Source organism: Typopeltis vanoorti, chromosome 15 (genome assembly GCF_054136105.1).
Source record: "Typopeltis vanoorti isolate ZY-2024b chromosome 15, IOZ_Tvanoo_1.0, whole genome shotgun sequence".
Lineage (NCBI taxonomy): Eukaryota > Metazoa > Arthropoda > Arachnida > Uropygi > Thelyphonidae > Typopeltis > Typopeltis vanoorti.
The window spans coordinates 20048699-20075866 of NC_143563.1; the positions used below are offsets into that span (position 1 = coordinate 20048699).

The 27168-nt window shown below is 38.0% G+C and overlaps 1 protein-coding gene and 1 pseudogene across 2 annotated transcripts in view; both read left to right on the top strand.

Moving 5' to 3' along the window:
* LOC150098449 (intracellular coagulation inhibitor 2-like) overlaps positions 1–12802 on the top strand; it is a 44663-nt gene extending 31861 nt beyond the window's left edge. Inside the window, exon 2 of the mRNA XM_090405085.1 lies at positions 11425–12802. Coding sequence (XP_090261211.1) covers positions 11425–12638 — 1214 coding nt within the window. The 3' untranslated portion in view covers positions 12639–12802. The remainder of the gene's footprint in view (positions 1–11424) is intronic.
* Positions 12803–17694: 4892 nt separating this feature from the next.
* Positions 17695–26011, top strand: LOC150098451 (intracellular coagulation inhibitor 2 pseudogene; annotated as a pseudogene). Its single transcript, XR_016549446.1, has 2 exons — positions 17695–17737; positions 24609–26011. The product of XR_016549446.1 is annotated as an intracellular coagulation inhibitor 2 pseudogene (transcript).
* Positions 26012–27168: the final 1157 nt, after the last annotated feature.

The window sequence follows — 27168 nt, forward strand, 5'->3', positions numbered from 1 at the left end:
ACATCCACTGAGATACACAGACTCCATTGCTTTCTTGCTCTTTCAACTTTATTTATTGTAATTCTTATTTAAAATAAGTTGATATGATATAATTTTATTGTTAGTTTATAAATGATATATTTTAGAATTAATATTTCACAAATAAACTCAAATAAAATTTTTACACCTTAAATAATTTTAAATATATCTGTATATTAATTTCAAGGTTTGTTTTTATGCTTGGATACAATGAAGTTACCCTAAAAAGAGATATTAGTGTTTGAGATAGTTCCTTCTTTTTCAGCTGTTTAAATTAAAAAGATGGTATACTATTATAATATATTTTTACTTCAAAGAATGTAAGCTGTTTATAAATGTGATAAACTTTATTAGGGTTAAAAGTGAAGGAAGAGACCCTGTACTTTCATTAATGAATCCTTATTACTGAAAGGCGTGCGATTTCGACTATATTTGTAGGGAGAAATTCTATTTCACATAAAGATACAACAATATCTTTTATAATTTACCGCCACACTGTTCAGTACTCTTATGTCTTATGTCGGTGTAGCGCGATTTGTCATTCCAAAGCACAGTTTTCGAAGCTTCCACGTCTCACTGTACACGCTCTTTGCACCACTGAATACGATGCTGCATGTTGACCATTTAGTCCCTGTGTGTGTGTGTGTGTGTGTGTGTGTGTGTGTGTGTGTGTGTGTGTGTGTGTGTGTGTGTGTGTGTGTGTGTGTGTGTGTGTGTGTGTGTGTGTGTGTGTGTGTGTGTGTGTGTGTGTGTGTGTGTGTGTGTGTGTTGGAATAGAGAAAGTTTGTAATAAATAACGGAAACACTTGTGATACACACGTATTTCTTTATTAATATGGTTTTGGAGCATCTTTTGCCTTACGTATTCTATGGAATTTACTCAAGTTTTGAATCGATTCTGGTATTCGTCTTGAAGACCATCGTCAGGCTGTTTTAAAGACGTGTGAGATGGGAATCTGTTTCTTATCCTACTCTCACAAATTTACCAGACTGTTTCACTTATGTCGAAAACTGGCGATTGTGCTGGGAAAATCAGAATGATCACCTCCAAACTCTTCAAGCACGACGGAACAACCCAAGCTGTGTCATTAAGGGGTATTGGTGTGCTGGAATACTGCATGGTCTACTAGCATTATTTTTATTGTAACTGATTTATTATAACAGATTGTTATTGTATCTAAATACAAAAAGAGAGACATCTTCCAGATCTTGCGTCAGGAAATTTTTTGAAGGTTGAAATACGAGCTTGGCAGCGATAGGAAAGTCTTGGCACTACGTTGAAAGACAAAAAAAATAAAAAATAAAAAAAGACATTACATTATTTTTTGTCTTTCAGCACGCAGTTCATCAATGTAATCCATAGAGCGCATGGTTTCAAGAAAGATAAACCCATTGCTGTGTATGGATTACATTGATGGATTACACGCAAATATCATATCTACTTAAATATTCAAATAGGAATTCAAAGAGGAGACAATAATCTGGTGTCCAGAATGTAAAACTGCTTTATGCATTTATCGTTGTCGTTCCATATTGTTCAGGATATATAAATTTCGAACAGTATGAAAACAAAAATATTCCCTTTCAGGGTCATCAAGACGGTCCTTTTCGGATTACAAGTATTGATTGAGAGATGGCTGAGTGTAATGATTCCAGTTTCTCTTGAAGAGGAATTTGTTTAAGTTGTTTTTATAACACACATAATAATATATTGTTCCTCTCAAATAATAGTACCTTTTATTTCAGGCAATAAAATAAAAACACGGAAGGTCATCAGAACACATGTCCTCTAGGTGCAGACGTTTCTTTTTTTATGACCACAACCATAAAAGTTTGGAAATCTATAGTACGTTAATGCTATATGTAATTATGAATAAAATGTGTTTTTCGTTTTTATTTTCAAGCCTCTAAGGTCTTTCACTATGCCATTTACAGAGCCGTATTCATCTACCCACCTCAGTGGCGTAGCTAAGGGGGGTTGCGGAGGCGGAAGTCCGTCCCGAGCGGCACTTTGAACATTTTTGATCTTTTGCAGTTAATTCTAAAATGCAGTCTCGAGACAGTTCCAACTATTGTAATACTACAGCAAATTTTCCTCACAATTGCTGTAAGTGTTGCTACTTGTGAGAGGAGTTTTTCAAAATAACATTGATTAAGAAGTACCTGCATTACTATAAAATAGACTTCGCCAATGTCATCGACGATTTTGCTAACAGAAAAGCAAGAAAAATAACATTTTAGAATGTTGAAATTAAAGTTTTACTTGAAAAATAAACATAGCGTTTTAATTGATTTCCCACTACGTCGTTTTGACTTTTTGTGGTATTTTTGGTGTGTATTGAGAGGGGTGGCAAACTCAGGGACCGCCCCGGGATGGCAACAGCTCTAGCTACGCCACTGACGTACCTACATCTTTTTAAAAGCATTCGTGCCAGTATTGAAGATTCCAATGCGCAATCACTTGGTAAAGAAAGCAGAGACCCTCTCCAGTTAGCTACCCAAGCTTAGTTGTCTTAATCAGGAAAATGATTGAGTAGACTAAGGCCGTAACTTTGTTTTGATTGGTATTCTAGCAGAAACAACTATGATGTAAGTGCATTGTGTGTTTATTTTCTAATGCATTGCCTGTTTGCTGAAAAACGCGATTTCCTGGCAGGGAAAAACCATCACCTCCTTATGACAATATCTAACTCATTTTCAGTTGAAAATCCAGAATGAAGGTGGTCATAGTACTACATAGGTTTTTTCAGACCCAGGTTTTCTAAACGAAGAAAACTGGTGCACTCTCCTCACATCAGGTTTAGAGGCATATACTATGGACCACATATCTGGGAAACGGATGTTCATCGGCAAATTTGTTTCGCATGGCCATGAACCCTAATTTCTAAAAAAGGAATGACACTGGGATAATTTTTCTATTGTTTCATAAATCTTATTGTTCACATTTCTTAGAGAACAATTTCTTGATGAGCTATGAAATCCTTAGTTTTCCACAACCAGCAAATACAAAAGTAACACTTGGAAGAGTTTTGACGATTCGTCTTAGAACACACCAGAGTTCATGTTTTACATTTCTTGAAAGGAAAAACAAGAAATATGGTTACTTTCAGAATATAGAACATAGCGTTATTATTATTATTCTTGTTGTTGTCAGTAGTAATATTTTACTAAATGTGGGAGAAAGGGACTTTCTTTGATGTGCATATGAATTTATATCAGAAAACCTATTGTTTTATCATAATGTAACCCGCCTAATAGAACTGGTGAAAAGTGCCTATTTTAATATTGTTTTTAGTAAATAAGAATACAGTTTGCCGAAAGTAAAATTATTAAATTTTCTTATCAAGTTTCATAAAAATTTATCCAAAAAGCAGTTAATCGAAAGACAATTCATCGAAAAGGCAATTCTCCGAACGAATAATTCTTCGAAAAGGCAATTCACCAAATGAACAACTTCTTGTACCTACAACTCTACTCAAAGTCAGAGAGTTATTGCAATACATAATTTGGACCCGTTATTTGTATGTTGCCCCGAATATACAGCAGCTGAACTGAAAACTGGAACAGTTCGACATTTTCTTGTAAAAGTTTCTAATAGCTATTAGAAACCTTTATTCATCCCATAATAAATGCTGTATTGATGTCATATATTACCACTACTAACAATAATAATAATAGAGCCTACTTAGGCTGGGCTTTCTATCCCGAAACAGGCAAATCAGTCCAATGAACAACAAAGACAATAAGAAACTATATTGTTCTATAATTAATTCCTATTAAAGTAGCATTGCTTTCTCACTCTGCACGGTTCAGCATTTGTTCTAAATAGATCACTTTTACGAGTAGCATAACATTTTGGAAAAGTTTAAATTTTCGGTGAATTGCTTTTTCAATGAATGCCATTTTAGATAAATTGTTAATTGGATTAATTGTCTTTTCGATGAATTGTCTTTCGATTATTTTCCTTTTCAGTGAATCCTCCGGATATCCCCATCATGTGGTCTTTCTAGAGCCATGTTTCAGGATTATGTTGAAAATACGTGGGCTGTTCAATAAGTAATAAGACTAATTTTACTGTGGCGAAACCACTCATCACAATATTAATTTCTGTGGAATAAAGAAATGTTACTGTCTTTATTAACAAAAGAGGTTGACAGATGGCGTATACGGGCTGATGTGCCAGAGTGTCACGTGACTAAACGCAAGCTCATTTCGGCGCGCCTTCGAGGCGCGACCAGTCTTCGAAATAGAAGCGTCCTTGGAACAGCGTTATGCGATTAAATTTTGTGTGCGTTTGCAAAGATCGCATCGGACAATTTTAACATGATACGCGAAGCTTTCCACGATGAAGCAATGTCGAGGGCAAGTGTTTTTCGCTGGCATAAAACGTTTAAGGAAGGAAGGCAAAATGTGGAAGATCTTGAACGTGAGGGAGTACCTTCAACGTCCATCACAGAGACAATGATCAACACAGCAGCGATTATCATCAAGGAGAATCGCACGTCAAAAGGAAGCGTCCACTGCTGAAGAATGGCTTCTTATTGCACCACGATAATGCAAGGCCACATATTGGTGGTTGTGTAGTGGACGTTTTGCAGAAAAAAAACACAGATATCCTACCACACCCTCCATACAGTCCTGATCTCGCACCGTGCGATTTCTGGTTGTTTCCTCAGCTCAAGAAACCACAAAGAGGCCGCCATTTCGAAAGCAACAAAGCATGTGTAAAAGCTGCGGAGACGGTTTTGAAAGAACTCTCAAAAAAAAACGGACTTTCACATGTGTTTAAGAAGTGGACGCAACGTTGGGATAAATGCATCGCGTTTCACGGTAGTTACTTCGAAAAAGACAATGTAAATGATGACGATTAAAGGTAATCTGTTTTCTGTATAAATATAGTCTTATTACTTATTGAATAGCCTACGTAAATGACAAGATATATTTAAAAAAGATACTACTAGTTTACTAGTTTCTTTACATGAACATCCTCAGGTATCACAATCAAAGATGTATATAAAAATTACAGAGACTTAAAATTGTACTAACAGAACAAGTATAAAAAACAGTAGCGTGTTTGAAAAAAATGCAAGTATGAGTTCCAAACAAACGAATACTACGCGCAGTCGCGAGTGCGCCAGTACTGAACAGAAGCAACGTGTGCGTCAGAGAGATTGTAACTCAGGCTGTTGTTGATATGAGAGGAATCTAGAGAAATTTCCCTGGATTCGACAATCTTTCTTTCGAGTTCATCGTAGCACACATGGATGTTAGCAGTTTGAGTCCAGTTTACAATGTGCTGGCGGCTTTCGTCTCAGTTAGCTGAAAAGAGAACGTGGCTAGAGAGAGCGCTAGCTCTAGTCCTGTTATAGGAGATATCTCTACGGTGTTCATCCAAACGTAGAAGGACTGATTTAGCAGTCTGTCCATAGTATGGCTTTCCGCAATCACACAAAATCTTGTACACTCCTGGAAACTGAGTAGGAAGATGTTTCTGTTTATGTTTTCTAAGTAATGAACGAAGTTTTGGAAGCGTAGTAAAGCACGGACAGACTGCTAAATCCATCCTTCTAAGTTTGGATGAACACCGTAGAGATACTCCTATAACAGGACTAGAGCTAGCGCTCTCTCTAGACACGTTCTCTTTTCAGCTAAAAGTGAAATTATATGACACGTTTCTCCCCGAATGCGTCTCAGACGCTGTCGCTGAAGATCATTTAGAATCGGTGCCTTCTACTCCTTCAGACTTTGTAGAAGTGCGCACACGCAAAAAGAGAAGAACAACAAATGAACCACACAATCACAATACTGAAATGGAACAGGATTCTCAGGGTTCGGACGCCGCTATTTCTCCCAAAGAAAAGGTGCCTCCGATCATCCATAGAGAAAAGCATAAGTGGGCAGCTTTAAGATCCACAATGTCCAATTTGCATATTGGTTTCATTAAGGCCAAAAACATGGAGGAAGGCATAAAGATCCAGCCAGCAACAGTGACAGACTATAAAAGGTTGACCAAAGAACTGGACGACAGAGGCATCCAGTATCATACCTTTGCGATGAGCTCCGAAAAAAACTTAAAAGTAGTCCTTCGTGGTGTCTGAAGACATTGACATAGCAGAAATAGCTGCTGACCTAAATTCTCAGGATCTGCCTCCAGTCAAAGTCAGCAGAATGTACTAAGCGGACAAGACTCCCATGCCATTAGTCCTTGTTGAGATTCATAAAATATACAAGGATATCTACAACTTAAAAACAGTCTGTAGTCTCATCGTCACACCGGAACCACTCCGTAAAAGATCATCTTCTGGGCAGTGCCAGAGGTTTGGCCATGCCCAGAATCTATGCAGAGCGGAATATAGATGTTTAAAATGTGGAGACAGCCACCCAACCAATACCTGCACAAAGCCGAGGACTATCTCAACCAAATGTGCCAACTGCAGTGGCCCTCATCCTGCGAACTACAAAAGGATGTACTCAGCACCCAAAGAACAGACCGATGGAGGCAATCGATCAGCCCTCCTCCTTCAGTACAAGAACACCAGAGGCCTAGACATTAAAACCGGAGATTCAGCGGCCACAGTCGGAGACCTCCAATAATAGAGACACCCGAAAGCAAACAAGAAGCTATGCCGATGTGACCAGTACGACTAGACCAATTCCAGAACAAAATCAACCAACAGCACGTAAAACAGCTGTTATTACGGCCTCACTAGTAAACATGCTACAAAATTTCAGCCTATCAAACCCTACTGAAACCTCCACTAAAAGATTTCTTCATGAAATACAGGTCATTCTCACACCTCCATAAATGAACAGTAACAAACTCATTCCAGCATCTCTTCAGATAGTTGCTTGGAACGCAAATGGCCTCAAAAACAAAATTCTGGGACTCCGACACTTCACATCTAGGTATCAACCAGATGTTATTTTAATCAGTGAAACTCATTTAAAACCCTCAGACAATCCTACAATAAGGGGCTATCACCTATACAGAAATGACAGACTACTCTATACAGGCGGCACTGCTATCTTCATTAAAAACTACATTAAGCACCACTCTGTGAGCATTTCTTCAACCACTAACCTTGAGATCACAGGAGTGGAAGTAGATATCATCTCCACTGGCAAACTGAAAATCTACTCAGCTTGCAACCATCACCAAAAATCTCTACTTCACTCTGATCTAAAGGCCATCTTATGCACCAGAGAGCCCGCCATTATTGCCGGAGATCTGAATTCCAAGCATCCTGCGTGGAATTGTACATCCACAAACAAGAATGATTACATCCTTTACAATTACTTAGGATCAAGCAACGCTGTTTTGGCAGGCCCCACCGAACCAACTCATCTCAGTACGTTCGGCACTGCTAAAATCCTGGATATAACTATCCTTCAGGATATTAAACTTCAATTCAGCATCATATCTATGGATGAACTATCATCCGATCACAATCCAACTCTACTACAGCTGGTAAAACAAGAATACCTGTCTCCTCCTTCTCACTCCTACATAGCATGGGAAAGACTGTCAGCAGCACTGAAGGATTATATTGGACCTGTTCCTCACATGCGCACAAAAGAAGAAGTAGAAACTGCAGTTACAAATCTCACACAACAAAATAATTCTGCTATAAAGGTAGCTTCCGCCTACAAATCTGCTCGCAAACCAGATCGTTTGCCTGAATACATCATGAACTTGATCAGAGACAAAAACAGAGCTAGGAAAAGATACCGTAAAATGAGTGCTCCACAAGATAAAATAAATCTAAACAGATTAAATGGGGCAGTAAGAGATGCACTCAAAGCCCACAGAGACCAAGTATGGGAGATAAAAAGTTATCCTCCATTTCACCTACTGATCACTTCATCTGGGGACTATTGAAAAATAACACAAACAAAGACAGATCACTTCCGCCAATATTCTCAGACCAGGGCCTTGCTCACACAGATGTAGTCAAAGCAGAAATTATAGCACACAACTTAGAGGAGCAATGCAGGCCTTCGTATATGGAAACCTTGACTTTGACCACATATATAAGATTTACAGCAAGGTCAGACCCTCACTCAAACTTCCTATCTTCCAGCACTGATCATATTGCACCAACATTACCTACTGAGTTATATGACATTATCAAAAAATTAAAGAACAAAAAAGCTCCTGGGCCAGACGGCATTACTAATCGGGTGATTAAACTTCTGCCCCGAAAAGCAGTAGTGCACCTGACCAGTATAATAAATGCAATTTTAAGATTTCACTATTTTCCTTCCACCTGGAAACTGGCTGACGTATTTCCTATACATAAGCCAGTCAAAGACCCACACCTACCGAAAAATTATCGTTCAATCAGTCTTATCTCAAAATCTGGGTAAGGTTCCAGAGAAGTTCATCCTCTCACGACTCCAAACCTCAGTAAATGACCTAAACATCCTCCCTAAGGAACAGTTTGGTTTCAGGCAACACCATAGTACTACCCAGCAAATCCACAGAATTGTTTAATATATCACCACCAGCTACAACTGGCGCCAGTGCACAGGAGCGGTATTCCTAGACCTATCTAAAGCATTTGACAAAATCTGGCATTTGGGACTCCTGCACAAACTTATCTCAGCCGGTATCTCACTAAAAATGGTTCATCTGATCCGTTCATATCTTCAGAATAGATTAATACAAGTTACAATTAACGGTTCTACATCGTCCCAGCGCCATATCTTTGCTTGAGTGCCGCATGGATCTCTACTGGCTCCAATGCTGTTTTCTGTATACATGTCAGACATTCCTGTATGCGGACGATACGGCAATACTAACCAGATCTCTCAGACCCCACTTCGTTACCAGCAAGCTTCAAGAAAATCTTCTAAAGCTGGAGGGTTAGTTCTCTAAGTGGAGATTGGAAGTCACCCCCCAGTAAAGCTCAGCCGTTCTTTTTTCAAAAAGGCCAATGTCTCTTGTAGGAGATGTGTTACTATTCAATACTAAAGTTCCCTGGCAGACAGAAACAAATTACCTGGGTGTAATTCTCGACAAAAAGCTATCTTTCAATCAGCACACTAAGTCTGCGTGCACAAAATCATCTAAAGCCATAGCTCAGATCTATCCGCTAATTAATAGAAATAGCAAGCTCAGCAACAGAATCAAATTGCAACTATACCAGATGACAATTCGTCCTATAATCACCTATGCCTCTCCGGCCTAGAGCCACACTTCTAATGCTAACATTATCAAAATACAGCGAGTGCAGAACAAGTGCTTGAGAATGATTCTGAACGCCCCGTGGTATGTTAGAAACAATTATTAACTCCACAGAGACACAAATATTCCCTATATTTTCTCTTTTCTGCAATCCTTAGCATCCAAGTTTTTCCTAAAGACGTACACACATCCCAACGATTTGGTTCAGCAAGCCGCAGCATACGATCCAACGGACATATTCAAATACAGAAGACCAAAACCTATATTAGCCTCCTTTAGTGATGCATAATCTCCATGCCCAATCAGGGCGAGCATTCTGCTCATAAACTTTACCTTCACTGTAACCACAACAGGTAGCGGGGAATATGAAAAGCATCTTGCTTCACCCCTAAAGTCATAAATGTCAATTGTCAATTGCATTGTAGTCCCCGTGGTATGTTAGAAACAATTATTAACTCCACAGAGATACAAATATTCCCTATATTTTCTCTTTTCTACAATCCTTAGCATCCAAGTTTTTCTTAAAGACGTCCACACATCCCAACATTTTGGTTCAACAAGCTACAGCATACGAGGCACGGACATATTCAAATATAGAAGACCAAAAGCTATATTAGCCTCCTATAACGATGCATAATCTCCATGCCCATTCAGGGCGAGCAAACTGCTCGTAAATTTTACCCTCACTGTAACTACAACAGATATCGGGGAATATGAAATGCATTTTGCTTCACCCCTAAAGACATAATTGTCAATTGTATTAGCAATGTTTGAAATTTGTAGTGGGTAATTTTGTGGGGACTAAGCAAAAGCATATAATTCCCACCTTTCCCCTTTTTGTTGTTCAGAAACGTATTACATATTATATTATATATTATATATATTAAGAAGATAATTATGTTGTATATTGGCAGATCCTGAATGTTTAGGATCCTGAACGTTCAGTTATATTAACTGAACGTTTAGGAAACGTTCAGTTAATATAATATTTTGATGTTTATGTAAGTCATATATTCATTAAGATTTCCCTGAATGGTCAAGGTGAATCGTGCCATGATGCTCCCAGTTCAGTGCATCTGTGTCCAGGTGAAATGGCTGCAAGAAGGGAACTGACGGAGTTTGAAAGAGGCATTTTAAGAGGATGCACAAATTGTTGACAAATAAGTTCTCCAATATTCAGAGAAAATTGTACACAGATAACCCTACTCTTGCGAGAGAACATGTAATACGTTTTCAACCCACTTTAGGTCTTCCCATAGTGAGGAGATGGTCTCGTACCAGGTCAGGAAATACATCTCCCACCTACACACATTGACAAACGTCCGTAAGACGATTTGAAACCCCAATTGTTGGCTGGATAGAGAGTATCCTAACCACATGGTGAACTAGGACGGAAATTACATTAAAATTTGCGAATATCTTAAACCAATTAAAGACAATAATCTAAGTAGATATGCATTCAGTTTTAAATCTATAGATTATTGCTTGCGGGATGAAAAACCTCATATAAACTGCGGAGAAAACCCTGTTGTGCACGCCAAAGACCAGCTAACTTGGCTATGACTGAGAAAGGTCCTTAAGCTCCTGACGTCGATGGGAATCGAAACTAGAACATTCCTAACCCAGGCATATGGTTGTGAATCGCATAGCCACTAAGCTAATCACGCGGACAATATTACTGATTTATAAGAAGAAATGAAGTTTCAGCTGGATAAAGGGGAAAGCCTAACTATACTTAGTTATTGAAATTAGAATATTGAGAAAATAAAGTGAACTCAGCTCTAGAAATTCGATAGCTGGAAACTTTGAGGATGGTGATTGACATACTAGCCGGAAGAGTTGACTGGGGATAAGGGTTAAAAAAAGAGTGGAAGTCAGGATTCAGAATGTTTTTGAACACATTATGAGAGTTTTAGAGATTATCAGTAAACGAAATAAGCATAACCTTTCGTTGTTGTAATCTTAATATTAGCTTCTATGATGGTGGAATTCGATTTCTAATTTTCTTTTGTTTTTTACATTTTCATTATATTTGCAGTAGGAAATTATCTTACAGATGAACAATTGACGATACATTTTATGAATCTACTGTCCCACTAATTAATATCATTATATGTCTCGATCGGTTTTTGTTTTTAGATCACTTCTCTTAACTGATCTTTATATCTTGACTATATTGGAAAAAAAAACAACGCTAATCTGAGATTTTCTTGTTCCAGAAATGATCTTCACGACATTTTTCATCCTTGAGGTTTGTCTGCTTGCCTATCAGGCCACGGAATGCACTTTAACATCAGAGGTATCCAAGAAGGTGGTCACGGCAAGTAACAATTTTGCTGTTGATCTCCACAGACAGCTGTCAACTGAACCCAGCAACCTCTTTTATTCTCCCCTCAGTTTATCCATTACATTGGCCATGGTATTCTACGGAGCAAGAGAACATACAGCAGCAGAAATGCGTCACGCGTTGGGTTACGATCTGGCCAATCTTGCAGATGAAGATGTTCACACAGGTCTTAAAGAAATGGTCAATCTTCTGACCACAGAAACAGGGAGCTACCTTTTGGAAATAGCCAACGCTATGATCATTCAGAATGAGTTCCCAATCCGTCCAGAATACGTAGAGGGTCTGAATTCGCTTTATCATGCTGAAGTCCGAAATGCAGATTTTCGTCTAAATTCGGCCGAAGTTACCAAAGAGGTTAACGCATGGGTTGCTGAGAAAACTAATCAGAAAATACCGAAACTTGTAGATGAACTGAGTCCGGATATTGTGCTAATGCTTCTAAATGCCGTCTACTTTAAAGGTACATGGAAGAAGCAGTTTAATCCAAAACAAACCTTTGAAAGACGGTTCTTTAATAATGGACAGCTGTCTTCCCACAGTACAGTACCAATGATGATCGTTAGAGACGAATCTTTTCGTTATGCTGATATCGGAGAAGACTTTAAGGTTTTGGAATTGCCTTACAAGGGAGAACACATTGCTATGTGGATTTTGCTTCCCAAGGAATTTGATGGACTTCAATCTCTAGAACAAAAGATTTCGGTCGATCTTCTAAACAAAATAAAGGCAAACTTCTTAGAAGAGGAAATCGATCAAGTTTACATTCCGAAGTTTAAATTGGAATACACCAAGGAACTTAGCGACGTCCTTCAACAAATGGGAATGACCAGTGCTTTTCGATCATCGGCCAATCTCAGTGGAATCAGCGATGAGGCGAGGATAAGAATTTCTAAAGTGCTTCACAAGGCTTTTGTTGAAGTGAACGAAGAAGGAAGTGAAGCAGCAGCAGTCACTAGCGTAGGATTTGTTTATTACTCTCTAAATATGAATGCCAAAAGATTTATAGCTAACCATCCATTCCTCTTCTTTATTGTAGACAAAAGAAGTGGAATGTTGCTATTTTTGGGTCGAGTTAACGAACTCTGATTGTTAAAATTGAACTGAAAGAAATCAGATCATCTGCGCGGCTTTCGTAATGGTGTTAGACGATTGCAATGTAATGACATTTCCGATGTATAATGCTTTCTTCTTATAATGTATTAAAGTTTGCTATTTCAGAATATTAAATCCTTGAACATGTATCCCTATAATGGTGTCAATCGTTATATATCTAATTGCCCAGTCTTTAATTTATTATAACTACTGAAAGTGACATGTTACTTTTTAGATAATCAAGAAATAAGTAGAACAACGTCCTAATGTGACATATTTGATCATCTCCTTTTTTATATTTATTCAATTATATTTTAATTTTCTCAAATGCTTAAAAGGTAAGCTGAAAATCGAAAGAAGCAGGCGGAGATCTTTAACCTTTTGGGAAGAGCGCAATTTTAAATTCTATTCTTGGATCAAGGTATGAGAGAATTCTGTTAAGATTCGTATGTTAACGAATTTTACGCAACTTAAATTAGGACCAGTTTAGTTACATTCTGTAATACTTTGCAAAGGATGCATTTAAGTAATTACCGGAAACTGCATTTCTAGGAAAGTGTGCATTTTTAAACTTCTACGTACATCGTATGTGTACTGTTCCAGATATACGTAGAAAGAATTATTTCTCTGCAGATCTAAAACGAAAGAAACATCGTATTAAAATATATTATATTAATCGAAGATATTTGATTTGAGAAGTTATTTATTTATATTTACATTTTTTAAAATTTATTTCTATAAGAGAATTTAAAAGTGCCTTTTTTGTGAATGAACAATATTTGTTTTTTTTAATGGTCGAATATCCGTAGCTGTTGCACTGATTAAAATCAAAGTTTTGGGAAGAAAGACTACGTAACACTGGGAAAGAAAATAAATCATTTATTAACTAAATAAATTATTTAGAAGTCAACGTTTCTCCACCTCAAGCTAGCATTATCAAAGGCACTTTAACGCGAAGACTGAGAGTGAAATAACCACGAAAACAAACACAGTCACGAGCATGGGGAAAGAGAAAGTAGCGCCCCTTATCGTAATCTTCTCTAATTAACGCTCAGGGGAAGATAGAGTGGGACGACAATTGAGCAGGAACACATCCAATATTCTATTGCAGTGATTTGAATTACTATATAAAAATACACAAGTCTGTGGTAACTAAAATATCTTTATTCATTTATCTTACAGCATACTTTATTCGGTGAAGGGCAAGCAATAACTTAATCACTTTCCTTTCACAACTACGTTATTCCAAGATTAGCGTACATTCATAGAATGACAACATGGTTTTGCCAAACGTAATTATTGAAATTAGAATTGAAATCCTATTGATCTTGAAGAGTACATTGTTATTTAGTAAATATTCAATTAAATTTATAATTTCTTTATAAATTTTACGTACTATAAATTATTATTTTAAATAAATAATTTTACAATGTAATATTTTAACTTTTTATACAAAATATGAAAATATCAATACACCATTAATAATATTACATCTTGAAATATTTATAGATATCTTCAAAAAAAAAAGGTCATTCTTTATAAGAATGAGAGGTCATTCTTTATAAGAATGATCTTTTTCTTTATAAGAAAAAGGTCATTATTTGCTTTTCAAGCTGTAAGCTTATCCGGTAATAATGTACTTTACATGAGGTAAACTCGGGGGGTTGGGCGCCCTGAGGACGAACTCCCCCTAGTATACATATTTCTTTATTAATATGGTGTGTTGGACCACCTTTTGCCTTAGGTACTGTCAGGAATTTACTCAAATAAGGTTTGAATCGTTTTTGGTAGAATTTTGTATCATTCGCCTTGAAGAACATCTTCAGTTTGTTTTGAAGATGTTTCAGGTGGGAATTTTAGTCTCCCAAACTGACCAGACTGTTTCAATTATGTTCAAAGCTGGTGGTTGTGCAGGGAAGATGATGACGTTATCTTTCATGCTCTTCAAACCATGACGGTGTAATCCAAGATGTGTGAATAGGAGAATTGGCATCTTGGAATACTGCATGGTCGACTTATATTACTCATTTTTGTTTGAAAATAATATTTGGGTCATGGGATGCACTTTGGTGGACGTCGATATCACACGCATATATTTCCGAGTTAGTCGATCTCTCGCATCGGCAAGCAGCTTTTTTCTCTCGGAAAATCGGGTGTTTCGTTCCCTGAACTGAAAAAAATTGACCAGAGAATGCACACTGTTTCTGACAATAACATATTCTGTGTTTGTTAGGGACTGTGATATGAAAACATTTGTTTCCCAGTCTCTTTATCGATTGCAGCTTATAATTAGTGATACACTTGTATCAGCTAATTCTAATTGGCCAGCAATGGAGAATGAGCCCACTCAGTCTCCAAACGTTAGACAGGGCTAAAAGGGACACCTCGTCTACTCCCTGCAAGAGAATTAAAGGCATTTGCTGATTTATTTATTAATTGAGTAAATAATGTTGAGACGATCCAATACTTCTCAATTATCCATGTGGGAGGCTAACTGACCATGGGTACATAAAAACTAGAGCAATCCTATAATGGTCATAGAAATTATGATTGATTATGCGATCTGGATATGATTGACTTAAAATGATCGATCTATTTGAATTTCTTGCAGCTGTTTTTCGCCTCTCGGCACACTCGATGCTTCTGGCATTTACGCTATTACATTGCGCATTCCTTCATAAATTGTGATGAGATTTGAATATTAAAAAGTGAGGGAGTAATGATATTTGTGGTATTTTCACTATCGATATAAGGGATAAATAAGGAAGATTACACTCAGTTCTAAGTTTCAAGTGAACAATTTGAATTAATTTATACACTGGCTTAAGTTATGCATGCTCTTAATTGATACATGATTTAAGGAACAAAAAAAAGCACGATAGTTTGGGCAGAAAAAGGGAAAAACCATATGAAAGTGAGGTGCGTGTTGACAAAAGTAACACTCAGTATGGTTATTGTATGCAAAGGAGTATCGCGCTGTCAGTGGTTTATGCATATAAGCTGCGCCATAAAAGCTGGGAGTTTCAATTTCGAGTGAAAATAAAACATTTCGTGTTAGCCAAATTCTTGGATGTGGCTGCAAGACATCCTTTAAGCAGGGAATTCAGGTAGCAAGCCAATGTGGGACTGGAGGCCAGACTAACTCAGGTGGAGGTAGTCAGATGGCTACATATTAATCTTTCCGTGTTCCCAGACTGTGGGACCAGTATCAAACAACATCCCGGAGACACGCTCAAGGAAGGTCAGGGGCTACAAACGTAGTGGGTGACCGATACCTCCGATTATCTTCTCGCTAAAAGAGGAGTGATACCCCGAATGAGTACATTCTGAGAGCGTCGTATTATTGGTACCTGCTTCTACTGTAAGTAGAAGGCATCACAACGATGGTCAGCATAATAGGCGACAGATGGTCTGTTCATACTCTATCCCCATGTGACAGGGAAGGTTTGAAACGGACCTGGTTCCATCTCATCTGGACCAAAGACCAATAGCAGTGGTATTGTTTGCAGACTACTTCCCATTTGCTCTAGAAAACGATGCGTCGTTTAATTTGGGGAGGACCAGGTAATATTCCTGAACTGGACACTTTTGCTTGAGACAGTGTTTGAGGAGGAATTTCATTGGGTAAATGCACTAACTAATCTGTATGAGCTTCCTGGCGGAACCATGATTGCTTAACATCATGAACCGTTATATTTTTCCGTATGCAGGTGTGATAGCGGAGACATTTATCCTACAAGACGAAAGCCTGTGGAACAATCCATGAAGAGACTATCGTATGTATAGACTGGCCAGTCAGGTGTCCTGAGCTATGGAACATGTCTGGGATACTCTAGAAAGAGGTGTTGCTGACCTTAACTCCTCCCCTCACATAAAAATCTTTGAGAGACTTGGGAGAGGTTTTGTGAGCGCTGTATTGCTGACAGGAGTAACCATTTTTATTTATTTATTTATTTATTTATTATCTGAAGGTGAAGTAGCCGCTCTCGTGCTGAGACAGCAAGTATTTTCATCGGAGAGATCGTGTTTTATTTATTTATTTATTTTTTACCTGTGACAGGCACTCTAACTAATTAGGTTTACAGTAGTCTCCCGTATCCCGGGAGGATACCTTCCGAAAAAACCAGCGGATACTAGAAACCAAGGATAGTATCCAATCCTATATATATATTATGTTTTTTTTCCCTATTCAGACATACCTATGATAAAGTTTAATTTATAAATTAGGCGCAGTAAGAGATTAACAACAATAACTAATAATAAAATAGAACAGTTATAATAACATACTGTAAAAAAAAGTATGAGAATGTGAATGGAATCTTAGCCGGATGTTTGTAGAAGCTATGAAAGTTTCGTAAGTTGACTAGTGTCTTACGAGAATGCAATCCTCGGCATCCCCTAGTTGCCAGAGCTACTTAAGTCAAATAGTGCAAGCTAAGGAAACTCTGGGATGCTGAGGGATTTTTCGGCATCCCGGAAATATAATTGAATAAGAGAGTATACCTAAATTCTTCATTGTACATGTCTCTTAAATGTTCTTAAGACGGGAGAAGAGGTCCAATATTCGGGATGAGATTATCTTCCAGCTTACGCAATGATAGAAGTCTCTTGAAAAGCTGCCATGTTGGGTCTCTCTAGAGCCAAGTTGGTGGATTATGTAGAATATAAATTTAAAAAACAATCGTATCCAAAATGCTAATATATTAATAGGTTTAAACCTTCATTGATTGGGAGTTACGTTAAAACATTAGCGCAGAAAGTACCATATAAGAACTCAATAGATATGTGGAATTTTAAAGAACATCTCTCTCTCTCTCTCTCTCTCTCTCTCTCTCTCTCTCTATCCATATATATGGAAAGAAAAAAAGAGAAAGTATTCTTTAATTAGAATTTAGGAATGATTTCCTGAGGATGTGGATATAGATTTTTTTCTTCTTCTTTGAGTCTTATCGTCCTTCACATTTGGCCAATTTAGCTTATCACCTCCCTCTGCACGTTACATGCATTTTTATTTTCTCTCAACATAGAAACAGCTTCATTAGCTATTTTATTTCTCAGAAGATCAGCATTGAGGAGAAAGAAAACAAGTAAAAGTATGCATTTGATTAATTTATTTCTTATATATTTATTTTTATTTTATTTATCTTCTCATTCCGTTTTTTGCGTATTTTAACTGCGCGAGAAAATAATTTTCGTGTTATGTTTAATTGGGGTATTAATTTATTAATGAAAACAAAGTGATATATATTATTATTAGTAGTAGTAGTAGTAACAGAAAGAATAATATTATATTATTATAATGATTATTTTGTAATTACGCTACGAATGCACACAACGTTGTGGGATTTGTGAATAGAAATAAAATTATCCGAATCTGCGCATATATCTCGCAAATATTCACAACCTTCAGCGCCATCTTTCTTCTTGTCTCACAAACCCGTTGATAAAAATGTTAATAAGACCTACCAGAATGAAATTCTCCATATTCAATCATTTCTATTCAAACAGAATAATCGGACGTAACATTTTATAGAAAGATAAATAAACAAATAGAGCTTCTTGATAAATATTTTATACACCGACCTTGAATGGAGTAATATTTTTTCATGTTTCATGTTTGAACCTAAAAAAATTAAATAATAATAATAATAATACCTCCACATATTGAATACGTTTTGTTTCATTATTATTAATTACCTTTGATGGCAATAATCGTTTTAATTTTTTTTTTCGTATAAGACAAAAATTACTTAAAAAATGAATTTTTACTAATAACTCTTTCGTAACTATTTTAAGAAAAGTCATTGCTTAAAATATTCTTGAAAAACTTAGTAGCTTTTTAATAAAAGTTTAAAATATCTATATACCTTTATAATTTTACCATCACCATATTTATATTGATACTGCTGGAAAAAGTATTGTACATGGAAAAAGATGGCGGCTCGCATAGTAGTCTTGCATGATGGTTGTTGTTGAGAAGAATGTTTTTTTGATTTCAGTGGTGATTAGTGAGTTTTAGATATTGTGAATCTGCTTTGTTTGCGGAATAGAAGGTAAGAATTTAACTTTTGATACAATTTTCTGGCCCTAGCCCGTTCTATTCGCCATCATACCTATCCGAAATATATCTTAACATTTCGTACACAAGAATGGAGAATGTAAACGATATCAAGGACGCCATTCAACAGCTAAACAAAGATATGTCACTTGACATTCTCAAATTCATCCTTAAGAAATTTGATACAGATTATCCTGGTTGCTTGAATCTCTTCACTCAAGTAAATGACACTGAAGATAATGATTTGGACATAGAAGAGGACATTACACCTGTTCTACCTACAAAGATTCCCCGACAGTTCGATTGTTCTCATGAGGAACAATCTAATAAAAGACGCAGAACATCGGAAGGTGAATTGGAAGATAATGTAACAACTCAACAAAATCAGATCTCCCAAGACAGAAAAGAAAATGTCCCTCCAGTTATCCTTCGAGATAAAGACAAATGGACCTCAGTCTCAAGATCCCTAGGAGAACATAATATCAATTTTTCCTGGGCAAAAAATACTGAAGAGGGTGTAAAGATCCACCCTACCATTGTCACTGATTATCGCTTGATGACAAAAATGTTTGACAACTCAGAACTGCCCTTCCACACCTTTGCACTAGCAAGCGAGAAGAACTTAAAGGTAGTACTAAGAGGAGTGGCTGAAGGCGTCACAACTGATGAGATCACAGCTGACCTCATTAATCAAGGACTGACTCCAACCAAAGTCAGTAGAATGTTGAGGTCAGATAAAACACCAATGCCACTGGTGTTGGTAGAAATCTCCAACACACAAAAAAGCATCTATGAAGTAACAGACATCTGTAAGCTCAAAATCACAACCGAACCTCTAAGGAAGAAGGCATCGGCAGGGCAGTGCCACAGATGCCAGAGGTTCGGGCATGCCCAAAAACTGTGCAGAGCTGCATATAGATGCCTAAAATGCGGTGAGGGTCATCAAACCAACTCCTGCACCAAACCCAGGTCGACACCTGCCTGTTGTGCCAACTGTAGAGGACCACATCCCTCTAATTACAAGGGTTGCCTTTTCCATCCAAAAAGCCGTGGATCATTAAGAAGTAACCACGCTTCTCCAAGAAATGACACAATGCACATGCGAGCAGTTCGCCCTCCAGATCATATTACCTCACATTCGACAACACAGGAAGGCACTCGACCCTCAACCATGTCCAAATCATATGCGGAAGCGGTAAGAACCCAGACTTCACCATCGCAAGAGCGAACAAGCTCTAATCTCACATCAGTTTTAAACTCGTCAATTGCAACAATGCTGCATGAATTCAGCAAAGCAAGCACCTCACCATACTCCAGAAAAAGATTCTACCTAGAAACCCAATCCATATTAACAGCTCTCTATAATGTTTAAAAAATTTAAGCCAAATTCTCTCATGATAACAGCATGGAATGCCAATGGCTTAACAAACAAAATTCTCGAGCTGCAAGAATTTTCAAAAAGATACAATCCAGACATAATCTTGATCAGTGAATCCCAACTCAGACCATCAAACAACCCAAAACTAAGAGGTTATATTTTATACAGGACAGACAGACTTAACTCTAATGGAGGCGGAACAGCTATTTTTATCAAAAATTATTTAAGCCACAACTCGCTGACCAACTCCCAAACTCTAAACCTTGAGGTGACGGGTGTGAAAGTGCACATTAGTAACGCTGGCAAACTCAAAATCTACGCAGCGTACAATACTCCCAGTATTCCACTATTGACAGCAGACTTAGACTCCATCCTCGGCTCCACGGACTCCATAATTATAGCTGGAGACCTTAACTCCAAACATACGGCCTGGTTCAGTTCGTCAATCAACACCAAAGGCCGTATCTTATACAACTACACATTACTCAACTCATCAATAGTAGCTGGACCCACTGAGCCCACCCACTACAGCCCATCAGGAAGTTCTGATGTATTAGACATAGTTATCCTCAGAAACATCAAATATCAATACCAGCTGGAAACAGTAGAAGAGCTTAACTCAGATCATAATCCCATCCTACTCAGGTTAGGACTTCAAGACTAGCTCTATCCCATCATTCTTTCATAGCATGGGACAAGCTCTCCAAGGTTCTTCCAATCCACATCGGTCCTCCCCCTGTCATTCGTAAAAAAGAAGAAATAGATCATGCTGTAAACAATTTAACTAGGCAAATCAACACAGCAATAGCATCAGTCACTCAAACCACTGTCTTTCACGCTCCTAACTGGATCCCAGAAGAGATAATGGACCAGATTAGAGTCAAAAACAAGGCCAGAAAGCGATATCACAACACCAGAGCCCTGCAGGACAAAGCAACCTTAAACACTTTGAACAGACAGGTTCGAGAAGCCCTCCAGGTCCACAGGAACTCCAAATGGGAAACCAAACTGAAGGAAATCAACCCAGAAGTAACTCCATGTGGACGTTTGTAAATTCTCTTCGTACCAAAAGACAACCACTTCCCCCTTTAAAGACCAATCTTGGAGTTGCACACACAGATGAAGAAAAAGTAGAAGCCCTAATTGACAATCTGGAAAATCAATGAAGCCCATCTTATGCAAACTTAAATATCAATGTTATTTACAAAGTTCATCGTAAAGTTAGATATGCACTAAGTCAGCCTAAGGATGATTCAGAAACCATCATCCCCACATCTCCAAGGGAAATAATAAATATCATTTCCCATCTGAAGAATAAAAAGGCCCCAGGTCCTGACGGCATTACCAATAGAATAATAAAGCTACTCCCACGGAAAGCCATAATTCATCTAGTTAATATTACCAATTCCATTTTTAGATTCCAGTACTTTCCCACAGATTGGAAAATCGCGGACATTATACCTCTGAAAAAACCTGGTAATAACCCACAACTTCCCCAAAGCTACAGGCCCATCAGTCTTCTTTCCTGTCTTGGCAAAGTAATAGAAAACGTCATCCTATCAAAACTACAATCAGCAGTGGACCAACAGAAAATAATCCCAAATGAGCAATTTGGGTTTCGCAAAGCTCACAACACGGTACAACAAATTCACCGACTAACAGAACATATCACTCATGGTTTTAACTGGCACCTTCACACTGCTGCTGTGTTTTGGATGTTGCCAAGGCCTTTGATAAGGTCTGGCATCAAGGCCTTATCTTCAAACTAATTGAAAACAATATCCCAATTAAACTTGTGAAACTCATATATTCATATATCAATGAAAGATACATGCAAGTAAAACTCAACGGAATTGTTTCTTCAAGGCGCAAAATTCTAGCAGGAGTACCTCAAGGTTCTCTTCTGGCCCCAATACTTTTCACAACTTACATGGCAGATATTCCTCTCAATCCAAGAACAAATACTACAGCCCTTTATGCCGACGACACCGCTATTCTAGCTAGATCACTCAGCCCTCGCCTAGCAATCACTAGACTCCAAGGAGGAATCAATGAGCTAGCAAACTGGTTCACCAACTGGAGGATTCAAGTGAACCCACTCAAAAGCTCAGCCATAATGTTTTCATGAAGATAGATCTGCAACAAAGAAGATATCCTGCTCTCTGGTCAAAAGATCCCATGGCATTCAGAGACCAAATATCTTGGGGTATTGATGGACAAGAAACTCCTTTTCAACAAACACATCAATCTCATTTGCTCCAAATCTTCTAAAGTCATAGCTGAGCTCTACCCATTGATCAACCGCAAGAGCAAATTGAACCTACATAATAAATTGCTTCTTTACCGGATGGTAATACGTCCAGTCATCAACTACGCCTCACCAGCATGGAGTCACACTTCAAGATCAAATATTTCAAAATTACAGAGAATCCAAAACAAATGCCTTAGGATGATCCTGAATGCACCGTGGTTCATCAGAAATTCACAAATTCACCGAGAAACCAGCACTCCATACATCTCCTCCCTTCTTCGTGATCTTGCAGAAAAATTCTTCGTGAAGTCAAGTTCACATTCAATCGTGCAAGCTGTCAATTACAATGAGACTGATTACTACAAACACAAAAGACCGAAGGCTATTCTTCTCTCAACCGATCATAGCTAACACTACTGCCCTCAGAGGGCGAGCTTAATTGCTCACAAATCTCCCATTGCCAAATAACTCTCATTACAGATAAAGGGGAATAAGAAAAGCACTTGTGCTTCACCCATCCTGTCAGTAACGTCAATGGTCAAAGTATTGTACATTATAACAGGTTTAATTGTAACAGTATTTGAAATTTGTACTGGGGATTTTTGCGGGTTCCAAGCAAAAGTAAATAATTGTGCGTCTTATATTGTTTTATCTATACGTGAATTCATAAATGAACACATATAAATAAAGCAACACACGTCAGTCATCATTGCATTACGATGATTGACTACAATAATTCCCACCTTTTCTCTTTTTTTTTTCCTGTTTATCAGAACCGTAATTATATACACACGTATTTAGAAGGTATTTTTGTTGTACATTGGAATATCCTCGTTGTTTAGGAAAGATTCTGCTAATATTTTGATGTTTATGTAAGCCATATATTCATTAAGATATGCCCGAATGGACAAGTTACATCGTGCCACAAATTTGTAGCCGGTGTGCATTGGAGGAATACGATGCTTCCAATTTGGTGCATTTTTGTCCGGGTGAAATGGCTGCGAGAAGGGAACCGTCGGAGTTTGAAAGAGACATTCTGATAGGATTCACAAATTGTTAAGTTCTCCAATTTCTATAGAAAGCTGTACAAAGATAATCCTACTCTTGCGAGAGAACATGTACCCTTTTTCAACCCACTTCATATCTTCCTTTTGTGAGGAGATGGTCTCACACCAAGTAATGAAATTCCAGCTAAAAACATTGACAAACTTTCATGACACGATTTAGGTCGAGGTTAATCGACCGTGAGATGCGGTGATTAATAATGCCCTTGGAGGGTAATGGATGGCAATGCTGTAGCCAATGAAGTTCTAACTGAGGCACAGCTATTGCTCTTACTCTCCTGCCACGATCAGAGCTTTAATAGCTCAATATCACCTTATCCCTACACTGTACTCTACAGATAACGGGGAAGATGAAAAGCATTCTTGCTTCGCCCCTTTAAGCCAGTCCTTATAAGGACACGATTTGAATCCCCGCTTGTTGGCTGGAGAGCGACTATACTAACCGCATGGCGAACTAGGGCGGTAAATACATTAAAACTTGCGAATATCTTAAACGAATTTAAACAACTTCAAGACAATAATCTAAGCAGATAATGCATTTCAGTTTTAAATCTATAGATTATGGATTTAAATTTCATAGCCTCTTAGTGGAAAACCAGGTGACTACTAGCCAGAATTCTGGTCGACGATTTTGTTTCTAAAGTCGGGTTTTCTTGCAATTACGATAAATAAATAAGTGGTTAGTATAGCATGATTTATAAGAAGAAATTGTATCTGGATAAAGGCATAAGATTAACTATTCTTATTTATTGCATTTAGAATATTGAGAAAATAAAGTCAACTCAGCTCTAGAAATTCAATAGCTGGAAACGTTAAGGAGGGTGATTGTCATATTAGCTGGAAAGAGTTTATGTGTGAAGAAGGATGAAAAGAGTGGAGGTAGTTAAGAGTTTAGAATGGTTTTGAACACAAAATGAGGTTTCTAGAGATTATCAGTAAAAGAAGACGTATCTTTTCGTTGTTGGAATATTATTATTGCACTCTATTATTGTGGCATTCGATTTCAATTTTGCTTTCGTTTTTTAGATTCTGATTATATTTTGCTGTGATCTTGAAGATAAACAAATGATGATGCATTTTCTGAATCAACTGTCCCACTCCTTTATAAGTCTCGTTTGTCGTTTGTGTTTTAAAGCCCTTCTCTTGTTTAAACCTTTATAACTTGACTACAATAAAAAAGAAACAACGCTAATCTAAGATTTTCTTGTTTCAGAAATGTTCTTCAAGACATTTTTCATCCTTGAAGTTTGTCTGCTTGCCTATCAGGCCACGGAATGCACTTTAACGTCAGAGGTATCCAAGAAGGTGGTCACGGCAAGTAACAATTTTGCTGTTGATCTCCACAGACAGCTGTCAACTGAACCCAGCAACCTCTTTTATTCTCCCCTCAGTTTATCCATTGCATTGGCCATGGTATTCTACGGAGCAAGAGAACACACAGCAGCAGAAATGCGTCACGCGTTGGGTTACGATCTGGTCAACCTTGCAGATGAAGATGTTCACACAGGTCTTAAAGAAATGGTCAATCTTCTGACCACAGAAACGGGGAGCTACCTTTTGGAAATTGCCAACGCTATGATCATTCAGAATGAGTTCCCAATCCATCCAGAATACGTAGAGGGCCTGAACTCGCTTTATCACGCCGAAGTCCGAAATGCAGATTTTCGTCAAAATTCAGCCGAAGTTACCAAAGAGGTTAACGCATGGGTTGCTGAGAAAACTAATCAGAAAATACCGAAACTTGTAGATGAACTGAGTCCGGATATTGTGGTAATGCTTCTAAATGCCGTCTACTTTAAAGGTACATGGAAGAAGGAGTTTAATCCAAAACAAACCTTTGATGGACTGTTCTTTAATAATGGACAGCTGTCTTCCCGCAGTGCAGTACCAATGATGACCGCTATGGACGAAACCTTTCGTTATGCTGATATCGGAGAAGACTTTAAGGTTTTGGAATTGCCTTACAAGGGAGAACACATTGCCATGTGGATTTTGCTTCCCAAAGAATTTGATGGACTTCAATCTCTAGAACAAATGATTTCGGTCGATCTTCTAAACAAAATAAAGGCAAACTTCTCAGAAGAGGAAATCGATCAAGTTTACATTCCGAAGTTTAAATTGGAATACTCCAAGGAACTTAGCGACGTCCTTCAACAAATGGGAATGACCAGCGCTTTTCGAGTATCTGCCAACTTCAGTGGAATCAGCGATGCGGCGAGGATAAGAGTTTCTAAAGTATTTCACAAGGCTTTTGTTGAAGTGAACGAAGAAGGAAGTGAAGCAGCGGCAGTCACTAGCGTCGAATATGTTTTCACTTCTATGAATGTGAATGCAAAAAGATTTATAGCTAACCATCCCTTTCTTTTCTTTATTTTAGACAAAAGGAGCGGGTTGTTGCTGTTCTCAGGTCGTGTTTCCGAACTCTGATATTTGAAACTGAAGTGAAATAATCAGATCATTTTTGTACGTCTTTCTAATAATAATAATAGAAGATTGCAGTGTTATGGCATTTTCGAGATATATGTTTTCTTCCTGTGATATGTTAATAATTTGTTATTAACTATTAGTAAACCCTTGAATATGCAACTTAATTCACCATTGAAATGTAACTGAGACATAAATGAGCTTTTCTGGGGGTTGACTTCCAATCTCCACTTAGAGAACCAACCCTCCAGCATTAGAATGTTTTCTTGAAGCTTTCTGGTAATGAAATGGGGTCTGAGAGATCTGGTTAGTATTGCCGTATCGTCCGCATACAGGGCCAAAATGGAAGTCATCGGGTTGTGTGGGATGTCTGACATGTATATAGAGAACAGCAATGGAGCCAGTAGAGATCCCTGCGGCACTCCAACAAAGATATGGCGCTGGGAGGATGTAGAACCGTTGATTTTTACTTGCATTGATCTATTCTGAAGATATGAATGGATTAAGTGAACCATTTTTAGTGAGGTACCGGCTGAGATAAGTTTTTGCAGGAGTCCAAAATGCCAGATTTTGTCAAATGCTTTGGATAAGTCTAGGAAAACAGCGCCTGTGCACTGGTGCCAGTTGTAACTGGTGGTGATGTATTCCACAATTCTGTGGATTTGCTGGGTAGTACTATGGTGTTGCCTGAAACCAAACTGTTCTTTAGAGAGGATGTTTAGGTCATTTACTGAGGTTTGGAGTCGTCAGAGGATGACCTTCTCTGCAACCTTACCCAGATTTGAGATAAGACTGATTGGACGATAATTTTGCGGTAGTTGTGGGTCTTTGCCTGGCTTATGTATAGGAATTACATCAGCCCGTTTCCAGGTGGAAGGAAAATAGTGAAATCTTAAAATTGCATTTATTATACTGGTCAGGTGCACTACTGCTTTTCGGGGCAGACGTTTAATCACCCGATTAGTAATGCCGTCTGGCCCAGGAGCTTTTTTGATCTTTAATTTTTTAATAATGTCCTGTAAATCAGCAGGTGATGTTGGTGCAATATGGTCATTGCTGGAGATAGGAAGTTTGAGTGAGTGTCTGACCTTGCTGTGAATCTTACATATGTGGTCAAAGTCAAGGTTTCCATACGAAGGCCTGCATTGCTCCTCTAAGTTGTGAACTATAACTTCTGCTTTGTCTACATCTGTGTGAGCAAGGCCCTGGTCAGAGAATATTGGGGGAAGGGATCTGTCTTTGTTTTTGATAATTTTCAGTAGTCCCCAGATGGAGTGATCAGTAGGTGAGATGGAGGATAACTTTTTATCCCATACTTGGTCTCTATAGGCTTGGAGTGCATCTCTTAC